Source organism: Entelurus aequoreus, linkage group LG20 (assembly GCF_033978785.1).
Source record: "Entelurus aequoreus isolate RoL-2023_Sb linkage group LG20, RoL_Eaeq_v1.1, whole genome shotgun sequence".
In the NCBI taxonomy this organism is placed as follows: Eukaryota; Metazoa; Chordata; class Actinopteri; order Syngnathiformes; family Syngnathidae; genus Entelurus; species Entelurus aequoreus.
The window spans coordinates 23,927,654-23,940,058 of record NC_084750.1 but is presented as its reverse complement, the minus strand read 5'-3'; the positions used below and the strand labels follow the sequence as shown (position 1 = coordinate 23,940,058).

The window sequence follows — 12,405 nt, the reverse complement described above, 5'->3', positions numbered from 1 at the left end:
ATGATCTTTGCTTTTTATTATTAATAACAATATTTGGGTGCCATGGAAGGAAAGAAGAATAACACTGTAACCAGCACACAGCTGTTGGCATCTGCATCGCTGGGGAAGAGGAAAGGAAGCTTGCTGGTTGCTTGGTCAAGGTTAGTACAAAAAAATAATCCAAAATAACAGGAGTAAAGAAAAAGAAGAAGGTGGCAGTGGAATATGAGGAGGAGGAGCGCGAGTGACGAGGGAGGACGAGCGTATTGATGTTAGTGAGAGAGGCGGAGACAGAGAAGAAGAAGAGGACATGCAGAGAGGACAGGAAATGTCCCACACATGACAAATAAGGCACTTGACGGAGAAGAGAAAAGAAAGTGAAAGAAGCATGAACAAGTCCATCCATTAGCTTCTTGCTACTCGCATAGTTCGCTGGTGTTGGGAATACTCCCGGTCCAGTAAAACGCCGTCCTCAAAGGCCGCCTCCTCTTTGTTTGGCGTGACGTGCCCCGGGCCGCCACACAGGCCTGGCATAGTTGGCGCTTTGCACGCCACACGGAATTGGGTGTTAACGTCGGAAACGTTTCCTTGGCGGCTCTGACACAGCAACGTCCCAAAGTGAACCTGGGATGTTCCCAGCTTCTGAGGTAGTATCGGAGACGCAACGCAGGCGTTCAATGTCGGGGTGTCCAAAGTGACAGTCCGTGCATTTCACACAGAACCCAGGAAGTGGAACATTGTCGTAAATGTGACACACCCAATCAGGTATTTTGTAGGGCTTTCTAAATTAATAATAATACGTTTTTACATGAGATGATTATTGTATCGTATTTTTAAGACGATAGAAATACATTTTAGAAGAACACATTTTTTTGCACATATAAGCCGCACCGGACTGTAAGCCGCAGATACATACAGTCGTGGTCAAAAGTTTACATACACTTGTAAAGAACATAATGTCATGCATGGCTGTCGTGAGTTTCCAATCATTTCTACAATTCTTATTTTTTTGTGATAGAGTGATTGGAGCACATACTTGTTGGTCACAAAAACCAGGCTAGAATTAAGATTTTAGAATGGCCTTCCCAAAGTCCTGACTTAAATGTGTGGACAATGCTGAAGAAACAAGTCCATGTCAGAAAACCAACAAATTTAGCTGAACTGCACCAATTTTGTCAAGAGGAGTGGTCAAAAATTCAACCAGTAGCTTGTGGATGGCTACCAAAAGTGCCTTATTGCAGTGAAACTTGCCAAGAGACATGTAAGCAAATATTAACATTGCTGTATGTATACTTTTGACCCAGCACATTTGCTCACATTTTCAGTAGACCCATAATAAATTCATAAAAGAACCAAACTTCATGACTGTTTTTTGTGACCAACAAGTATGTGCTCCAATCACTCTATCACAAAAAAATAAGAGTTGTGGAAATGATTGGAAACTCAAGACAGCCATGACATTACGTTCTTACAAACTTTTGACCACGACTGTACATTGTGAAATTAGTTATTCACACACTAAATGTTTACCTACATACCTTAATTGTTTAAGGCAGTAAAACGGCTGAACAAACAAAACAGAAGTCATCGTCATGACCCGCTCGCTGCGGGACCGAGCTCTCCAATCAGCTAAACCAGGGATGTCCAAAGTCAGATTTTACAGTAAAAAAAAAACGTTTTGGTGAGTTCACCAAACTGAAACAATACAAAAAGAATGCCATTGTAAGTTAAAAATACTAACACAGACACTTGTAAACGTGTTAGCATATTAGCTAATGCCAACGCCGCTGGCTTGATTACATTACGATAGCACGTACAAATATGCACGGAAACGCTCCTACAGACATCACATACGGAACGCTTTAGTGAGTATGAACAGTTTTAGTTATATTGTCGATGAATGAAGAATCCATACGAGTAGGAACGCTAAAGGGAAGGGCACCGCAGCACCTGCAGTGAGCTAACTCGCCCAAAAGATGGCGCCATAGTACAAAGACACTCTGTGTTTTTAAAAACATTTTTTTATAAAATACATTTTATTATGGCCGCCGGCCAAAAACAATCCATAAATTAGCCGCTCAGTCTTATAAGCCGCAGGGTTTAAAGCGTACGAAAAAAGATAGCGGATTATAGTCCGGAATTACAGTGGAACCTTGATTTACGAACAGGGAATCTCTGTGGAGTTAAAAAAATACATATAAATATATATATATATATATATATACATATATACATATATATATATTTGCGAGGAGTACATTAATGGTGCGAAGAATCGACAAAGCAGGCTTCGTACCAAAGAAAGTTTTATTTGTGATGAGACCGGACCTTTTCTGGAAAAATATGCCAAAGCAGATTTATTTTACTGTGGCAGAGAGGAGCTATCGCCCGTGACCTTCAAGAGCACGCACACACACACACACACACACACACACACACACACACACACACACACACACACACACACACACACACACACACACACACACACACACACACACACACACACACACACACACACACACACTTCAGCTCTTGTGCCGATGGTAATATAAGGGATTTTTTTCTTTTTTTAAATGTTGATTGTAGCAATACGGTTGTTAAAGTTAAGGATTTGTGTGATTTCTGATCGTTTGTGAGGGCACCAAAGTGACTTGTGCGTGTCGGCAAAGCAGCGCATACAGAGGACAGCAGCTTGTTGCTTTGTCTTGTTAATAAAAAGATAACTATGTGTTATGTTTGTTTGATACACAGTACTGTATAGCACTTTATGTTTTTTGTTCAGAGTGTGCAAACCTTCACAAAAACATTGGCTTTTGTCGAGGCCGGAACCAATTTACAATGTTTCTTATGGAGATATTTTGCTTTCATATACAAACTTTTCTATTTTTAGAACCCTGTCCAACGACCTATTAAGTTCGTAAATGGAGGTTCCACCGTACACCGATTAATCACGCAATTTATGTTGACCTTACATGCTCCTTTTCAATTATTTTCTATATATTCTTTATTATTAGTTATTGTGAAATAGCTCAAGTTGTTAAAAATATATATTTTTTTATTTCAAGCAAATTGATGCACTTTTATTATTTTCTGTTACAGACGAAAACAATGTTGATGAAGTTATTTTTTGTTGTAAGTCGATCTATATTTACTTTTCTTGAATGTTAATACGAACATAATGTTACGCAGAGGCGTACTTATAACAAAGTTGTAGACAACTGATACTGTTCATAGTCGTGGTGGCGAGCTGTTTTCTTCTCCCGTGACAGAAAATAACTGATGATAATAATTGACAATAGTTGACTGTTTTAACCTAAGCCTTTTCTGTGTGAACAGCACCAACACGTAGGAAAAAAGCCAACTCACGTAAAAGGGGCTCGTACGGTAAAACGTCAGGAAGTTTTTCACCCGAGCCAGCCGGTGCGGACGTTGTGATGTACCCGACGACGGGATCGGGGTAGGCGAGATAAACCTGTACGCCACTTCTCAGGGTTCTGTGTGACAAGGCACGGGCAAACTGAAGAATGCAATTAGTGTAGAACAGGGGTGTCCAGACTTTATCCACATTGACAAATCAAAACATGTGGCGGCCGTTTTGATTTGTCATTTTCAAAACCAATATAGATTTTGTTTTAACCTTTAGGGCTGCCCTCAAGTTTGGTACCGGGGACCCAAACGGGTCTCAGTCATAAACATTTTAAAAATAAGTCATATATTATTTTTAATCTTGACATCAACTTCAGGTCCATCTGTCGATATACAGTTATCGTTTTTTTATGACCTTTTTTGTCAAAACCCTGTTTTTATGCCAAAAACAAAATATGCAATATTTCCCCTACAAAAATATTGAAAGTGGAATAATTGATGTGACGTAATTTGAGACTTAAATAGGTCAATAATTCCCAAAATTATTGATTTTAATTATTATTTTTTGAGCAATGAGATTTAAAAATAACTTTAAAGAAGTCCCACTAAAAATTCAAAAAGGCCCCCCAGAATAAGTGTTGAAAATAAGTATTTTTAAAAATGTACTTTAATGTTTAAGTCTCTAGATCAACTTCAGATATATCTGTCGATTATAATTTTTTATTATTTTATCATGTATGTTTGTTTGTTTTATGCCCTTTTTGTTCAAGAAAATCTAGTTTGTAATGTCACAATGCACAAAATATGCAATATTTCCCTCCCCCCCAAAAAATATTTCAAAATGGAATATTTGGTGTGAAGTAATTGGAGCCTTAAATAGGTCAATAATTCATAAAACCATCGATTTTAATTATTATTTTTTGAGCAATGAGATTTAACAACAACTTAAAAAAGTCCCAGTAAAAATTCAAAAAGGCCACCAGAATAAAAGTGTTCAAAATAAAACTTTTTGAAAATGTACTGTTAATGTTTAAGTCTCTAGATCAACTTCAGATATATCTGTCGATTATAAGTTTGTATTATTTTATCATGTATTTTTGTTTGTTTTATGCCCTTTTTGTTCAACAAAATCTAGTTTTTAATGTCACAACGCACAAAATATGCAATATTTCCCCCCCAAAAAATATTGAAAATGGAATAATTGATGTGAAGTAATTTGAGCCTTAAATAGGTCAATAATTCATAAAACCATCAATTTTAGTTATTTTTTGAGCAATGAGATTTAACAGCAACTTTAAAAAGCCCCACTAAAAATTCAAAAAGGCCCATAGTATAAAAGTGTTCAAAATAAGTATTTTTAAAAATGTACTTTTAATGTTTAAGTCTCTAGATTAACTTCAGATATATCTGTCGATTATAAATATGTATTATCTGTTTCATGTATTTTTGTTTGTTTTATGCCCTTTTTGTTCAACAAAATCTAGTTTTTAATGTCACAATGCAAAAAATATGCAATATTTCCCCCAAAAAAGATTGAAAGTGGAATAATTGATGTAAAGTAATTTGAGCCTTAAATAGGTAAATAATTCACAAAATCATTGATTTTAATTATTTTTATTTTTGAACAATGACATTTAAAAAGAACTTTAAAAAAAAGTCTACTAAAAATGATTGGTGATCCAAAAAGGCCCCCAGAATAAAAGTGTTCAGAATAAGTCTTTTTAAAAATTTACTTTTAATGTTTATGTCTCTAGATCAACTTCAGATATATCTGTCGATTATAAATATGTATTATTTTTTTCATGTATTTTTGTTTGTTTTATGCCCTTTTTGTTCAAGAAAATTTAGTTTTTAATGTCACAACGCACAAAATATGCATTATTTCCCCCCCAAAAAATATTTCAAAGTGGAATATTTGATGTGACGTAATTGGAGCCTTGAATAGGTCAATAACTCATAACAGCATTGATTTTGATTCATTATTATTTTTGAGTAATGACACGTTTTAAAGAAAAAAACACCCTGCATGGCAGCTTTGTGTTATTAGTGTCAACATTTGTTCTTGTTATATTTCACCATTTATTCCACTTTTAATAGTATTATAGTTAAAAAATGAGCTGCGGGCCACACTTCGGACACCCCTGCTGTAGCAACACCGTCCAAATTCAGCATTCACACAATGACAAAGTGTTGGAGTGCCGATGTGTGAAAGCAGGCTCTTGTGGTCAACAACACCCGGTTCTTCAGGCAAAAAGCACGGAGCTGCGATTCCACTGCTCACGTTTCACATTTAAAGGGGAACGGCACTTTTTGGTGCAATGTCTGTCTCTTTTTTTAAACATTCTAAATGGTAAAAAATGGACTAGCAAGAGGAGGCTAACAATGGAATTCAGCTATTCCGCCCATAAAGCCAAAAAATACATTAATTGCCAACAATACTCCATTTACTGTATATCTCATGACCTGAATATTGACTAAGTAATAGAGATAATGGTATTATAAGCGCTAACGCCGAGGAACTACTTTTATTAGCACAGCGCCTTGATGGCAGAGTTAAACGTAGCTACTGCAGCTATACACATGCTGAGCTGCTGCATCGCCTCTGAGTTGGCAAACGTTTGTGCTTGATTATAAATCGTGCCTCTCTCCTGGATAGTAGAAGGTTGTGGACATAAGCTGAGAAGTTGGTCAATCAGAACATCCAACTTAGACCCCAAGATATTACCCAGCAGGCACAAGACATTAAAATAACGTTGAGAACTCATTGAATGAGGTCCTGACATTGAGCAACTCAAACAGTCAGAATAATTGTATCTAAGTTATCACAAAACTTTATGTTGCCATGAGTGCCCGGCGAGAAGACAAAAGCTGTCTTTGATCCTACCAAGAAGAATGCTTGTAAAACTCCACTGTGTAGGATGGGAAGCAACATGAAGGTGTTATGTTTCTTGGATGTATTGTAATCAACAGAAAGATATTGTCTTGACCCGAGATCTACAAAGCGAAGAGGAAGCAGGACCTGACTCCCCGACAGGGACTTCTTCTTTGAAATGTTTTACGACCTTTTCTTTGAACCGACCTTTTCTTTGAACTGTTCTGTAACCAAAGGCGATGGCTGTTTACGACCCCCGCCCCTTAGAAACAGCTGTTGCCACGTAATCAGGGAAAGTCTAAATAAAAGAGGAGGCGTACAATCTTTCGCCAGAGCGTGGTGAGACTGTACAAAGAGTACAGTCCAGACGTCTCTCCTCAATTGAGCCAAAATTAATTCTGTCTGTTTAATTCCTTGCTTCTTGTCTTGTTTAATAGATGTCATCAGTGTTTGAACCTGACAATAACGTTGATACAACATGCTTTTTAATCAATGTCATGGTTCTGACGTTGATTTGTCCATTGAATTTTGGTAATTTCCCAACCAATATTCTACAACACAAATACAACGTTGAAACAACATGCTTTTTGACGTTTATTCAACGTCAGATGTGACGTTGATTTGACCATTGAAATTTTGTAATTTCCCAACCAACAACGTGGATCCAACATTGGAAATCAACGTTGTCTTATTTTACAAATACTTTTGCAACGTTGTTTCAAAGTCAGCTCTAAAAAACATGTACGTATAATCAACTTAGTATCAATGTCTTGCGTCTGCCGGGTGCTTGGAAGAAGCATCAATATGCTCGTTTGCTCCCACCATTTTTTTTTTTTACCTGAGGAGTGGGGATTGTGATGATTTCATCGTCCAAACAGGGATCAAAAGTCTTGTGCCCATCAGCCAGCATCCCAGTGACAACATCTTATTTTATTACGTTCCAAGTTTGTATTTCTTGTTTAGCACTTAGGTAGATATATGTTTCTGGATCATCATTTCTTCATAGTGTCGTTGTTGCCCCGTATAATGTCTTTCATGATTGGTAGTGTCGTTGTTGAAGGGAATAGTGAACGTCTGTGAAATTAATGAGGCCAAAAAGAAGTTCTGGCTATGCTTAAAATGACCGAAATATGGTAAGTATTACACGTTAATCATGAGTGTGCCTGTTACTACATTACATAAATACTTACACCACGTATATAACACGTTGATGGAGGTTTTTAGAGCAGCGTTTCTTAACCATAGGGCCCATTGTTGGGCCGCCAAAACATATTTTTTTCTCAGCTGTAATACGCTATTCCTCCACTTGGGGCAGAAATGACTAAATCAAACAAACAGAAGAAGTCTGGAAGTTTCTTAAGCACAAAAAATTATGACTAAAGTGGTCAAGCTGTACTATAATTTTATTGACTATTTAGTCAACAAACATATTTTATTATCAATAGTTATTATTATTAGGTAGAATTTATTTATTTTAGCTTTGCGTAATTGTATGTAAAAATGTTTTACGAGTCCCTTCTTTTGCAGTATATCTTATTATCAGTATTTATTTTTGTACTCAGCTTGACCTAAGCCTTAATAGTAGAATATATTGATTTTAGCTTTGCATAATTGTATTTGAAATTTTTTTTACGAGTCTCTTCTTTTGCAGTATATCTGATTATCAGTATTTATTTTTGTACTCAGCCTGACCTAAGCCTTGATAATATTTGTGATTAACACACACTTTCATATCATTTGACAAAGTTGTAAACTGTAAGTTGGTTAGATATACATATTGAATATGATTAAAATCAGGGGACAGGACAGGACAAATTTTTATATAAAATTTTTTTTTTTTAAATTAAGGGTAATATTACTAATTCAGTGTTAATATTTAGGCCCCAAGGTAAAAAAAAGTTAATAATCCTTATTTTAGAAGGATACTCATTACCTGAATTGTTAACTGCCTCTTGCTAGATGATTTTTTACGATTTAGAAAGCATAAAAAAGAGAAAGATGTGTGTTTTTGTCTCACAACGGGATTGTGAACGACATCAAAACGTTTTACAGAAGTGCAGTTCCCCTTTAAAGGTCCTGTGACGCAGCGACGTCGCCCCCAGATCGCCAACGCTTCACACCTGGTACAAGTTGGAGTGTGCCGTGAAAAAAAAAAAGCGAGAACGGGAAGTGCGGGGTTGTGCAAAGGCATCGCAATAGCTCAACACTCGTGTGGTTGCATAGACAAAATGTAGGAAATCAAAAGGTCTTGGCCTCCCGTGGAGCGCCACGCCAAGCACGAAGCGACAGATTAAAAAGAATTAAAGCATCGGGTCTAAAATGGCATTTCTTGGAAAGCCAGGGGTCTGGCTCTAAGGCACACAGGAAGGAAGCGAGGCGCCTCTCTCGTCTCCATGTTCTTCCCTGTCTGAAGTGTCGGTGACACCCGGGCAATAACGCGGAAGCAAGAACGGAGTCATGCCGGTGTAACTAATGTGTTGTGTGATGTGCAAAGGTAACACTGTCTCATTTCCTCGCTGCGCTAACCTTTCGACGCATGACTAAAACGCCGCCATTCTTCTTCTTCCCGCCAATCAAGCGTTCTTCCTCCCCTCGCTCGGGGCGCCGCTGGCCCCGCCGAGGATCACGAGTTCTCCCCCCCCAGCGCGTTTCGTGTCATTCCGCCTTGCTGTGGTTGTTGTTGTGGACCGCGTGGCCGTTCTGCAGCGGCCCGTTTTTCTGACGGCTCTTTCTCACTTCTTCGTCCTCTTCCTCGTCCGTCTCGTCCGTCTCGTCCTTATCGCTCCTCTCGTCATCCACTTTCTCCTGAAAACAAGTCAATGACAGTCAATTAGTGTTGTCCCGATACCAATATTTTGGTACCGGTACCAAAATGTATTTTGGTACTTTTCTAAATAAAGGGGACCACAAAAAATGTCATTATTGGCTTTTTTTAAACAAAAAACCTTACATTAAACTAGGGCTGCAACTAACGATTAATTTGATAATCGATTAATCTGTCGATTATTACTTCGATTAATAGTCGGATAAAAGAGACAAACTACATTTCTATCCTTTCCAGTATTTTATTGAAAAAAAAACAGCATACTGGCACCATACTTATTTAGATTATTGTTTCTCAGCTGTTTGTACATGTTGCAGTTTATAAATAAAGGTTTATGGGGACGGCGTGGTGAAGTTGGTAGAGTGGCCGTGCCAGCAATCGGAGGGTTGCTGGTTACTGGGGTTCAATCCCTACCTTCTACCATCCTAGTCACGTCCGTTGTGTCCTTGGGCAAGACACTTCACCCTTGCTCCTGATGGGTGCTGGTTAGCGCCTTGCATGGCAGCTCCCGCAATCAGTGTGTGAATGTGTGTGTGAATGGGTGAATGTGGAAATACTGTCAAAGCGCTTTGAGTACCTTGAAGGTAGAAAAAGCGCTATATAAGTATAACCCATTTATCATTTATTTATAACAATTTAAAAATTTAAATAAACATTTAAAAAAATTTAAAAAATAAATTGCCTCTGCGCATGCGCATAGCATAGATCCAACGAATCGATGACTAAATTAATCGCCAACTATTTTTATAATCGATTTTAATCGATTTAATCAATTAGTTGTTGCAGCCCTACATTAAACATATGTTTATTATTGCAAGTTTGTCCTTAAATAAAATAGTGAAAATACTAGACAACTTGTCTTTTAGTAGTAAGTAAACAAAGGCTCCTAATTTAGCTGCTGACATATGCAGTAACATATTGTGCCATTTATCATTCTATTATTTTGTCAACATTATGAGGGACAAACTGTAAAAATGAATTATTAATCTACTTGTTCATTTACTGTTAATATCTGGTTATTTTGTCTTTTAACATGTTCTATCTACACTTCTGTTAAAATGTAATACTCACTTATTCTTCTGTTGTATGATACTTTACATTAGTTTTGGATGATACCACACATTTGGGTATCAATCCGATACCAAGTAGTTAGAGGATCATACATTGGTCATATTCAAAGTCCTCATGTGTACAGGGACATATTTCCTGAGTTTCTAAACATAATATAAATAAAAAATAATAATAAAAAAAATATTTTGTGATGCTAAAAAATATCGATGTAATCATAGTAGTATTAACTAGATACTCTATTGTACTTGGTATCATTACAGTGGATGTTAGGTGTAGATCCACCAATGGCGTTTGTTTATGTTGTAGCGTCCCGGAAGAGTTGGTGCTGCAGGGAATATGTTCTGTAGTGTTTATGTTGTGTTGCAGTGCGAATATTCTCCCAAAATGTGTTTGTCATTGTTGTTTAGTGTAGTTTCACTATATGGCACATGTTTATGACAGTGTTGGCGTTGTTCATACGGCCACCCTTAGTGTGACATGTATGGCTGTTGACTAAGTATGCGCCTTCATTCACTTGTATGTAGTGTGTTCAATATTAAAATATTCGTTTTGACGGTTAATGATCGGACATATTGAAATCTTGTCTTGTCTTGTCTTTGCCAACTATGGACCACTTTGACCGCATCCAATATTATGATTTCTTCACCTTTATCTGCTTGTAAGAACTCCATGATTGTGCACTGTCTGCATGACACGACGTGGTGGACCAGTACTTTTTAGAGGTGGTATAGTACCGAATATGATTAATTAGTATCGCGGTACTATACTAATACCGGTATACCGTACAATCCTACAGTCAATATTTCACCGCGATGTGTACGACATACGCGCTCTCCAATATAAGGGAAAGCCAAACTACCGTAAATTCCGGAAAATAAGCCGATACTTTTTTCCTACGCTTTGAAACGGTGCGGCTAATTTATAGATTTGCCTAAAAAAACAAAAACAAGTAAAGACACTGAAAAGGTGTGTTGTTGTTTGTACTGTGGTGTCACTTCTGTTTAGAGCTTCGAACCGGAAGTACAAGTGCCGTTCCGTCTTCTGAGTGGTCCATAACGGTTCTACTCGTAGGGATTCTTCATTCATCATCTATGAAAGCTCTTTTTTATCTCTCTATTTGCACCCAAGGACAGAAGAGCAATTTGACATTTTCTGCTCAAAGGCTACACTCACTCTCACTTGTTTTAATGCTACTCTCAAGCTGCTTGACCATCGTGTCAATTAAGCCGTGGAGAAGAAAAACAGATGTGACGTCATATGCCACACAGCTATTGGATGTCTTTTTAAAATGTGTGAATTTTTAGTAATATATTTTTTTATTGGTTCAGTTTTTAATTTATGTATCTATTTTTTAACAATAGTTTATTGGAGTTTATAATTTATTTATTTTTTAAAATATTTTTTCATTGGGTCTTTTTCCAATTTATTACCGGTATTTATTTCATTTTATTAGGTTTCATTTTTTTGATTGATTTATTGTTTAATAATTGTTTATGGGACCTACTTTTTTAAAATGAATTAATTGAATTTCATAATTTTTTATTGGGTTTATTTTTTATCTATGTATGTTAACTGTTTATTGTAACTCTTTTTTTGTTGTTATTATTATTTTTTTCATTGTTTTCTTTTTTAAAGAAATTAATTTTTGAATGATCTTTTATTGGGTTTCTTTTTTTATGAATTTATTTTTAATCATTTGTTTATGGGACCTCCTTTTTAAATGAATTTATTGAATTTCATATTTTTTTTATTAGGTTTCTTTTTGATCCATGTATTTTATTAAAAATTTTTTTTATTGTAACTCTTTTTTGTTATTTATTTTTATCTTTACTTTTTTAAAGAAATTATTTTTTGAATGCTCTTTTATTGTGTGTGTTTTTTTATGATATAATATTTATTCATTGGACCTCCTTTTTGAATTAATTAATTTTATTTAAAAAAACTTTTGGGGATTTCTTTTTCACTTATTTATTTTATAATACATGTTTATTGTAACTTTTTTAAAATAATTTATTTATTTTTCATTAGGTTTATTTTTTAAATCAATTATTTTTGTAATTATCTTTTATTGGGTTTCTTTCTTTATGAATGCATTTTTTAATAATTGTTTATTGGACCTACTTTTTGATTGAATTTATTGTATATAATATTTTTTTATTGGGTTTGTTTTGTACTTATTTATTTTTAAATTATGTATTGCATCTCTTTTTTTTAACTATTTTTTCTTTTAAATAATTTTTCATCGGATCTTTTTTAAGCAAATTTTTTGTTTTGTTATTTATTTTATTTT

The 12,405-nt window shown here is 35.7% G+C and overlaps 1 protein-coding gene across 1 annotated transcript in view; it reads right to left on the bottom strand.

The window, feature by feature from the left end:
- The window catches only part of LOC133636058 (ceramide synthase 2-like), a 51,881-nt gene continuing 39,476 nt past the window's right edge, over positions 1-12,405 (bottom strand). The window contains exon 11 of the mRNA XM_062029675.1: positions 1-9,025. Coding sequence (XP_061885659.1) covers positions 8,876-9,025 — 150 coding nt within the window. The 3' untranslated portion in view covers positions 1-8,875. The remainder of the gene's footprint in view (positions 9,026-12,405) is intronic.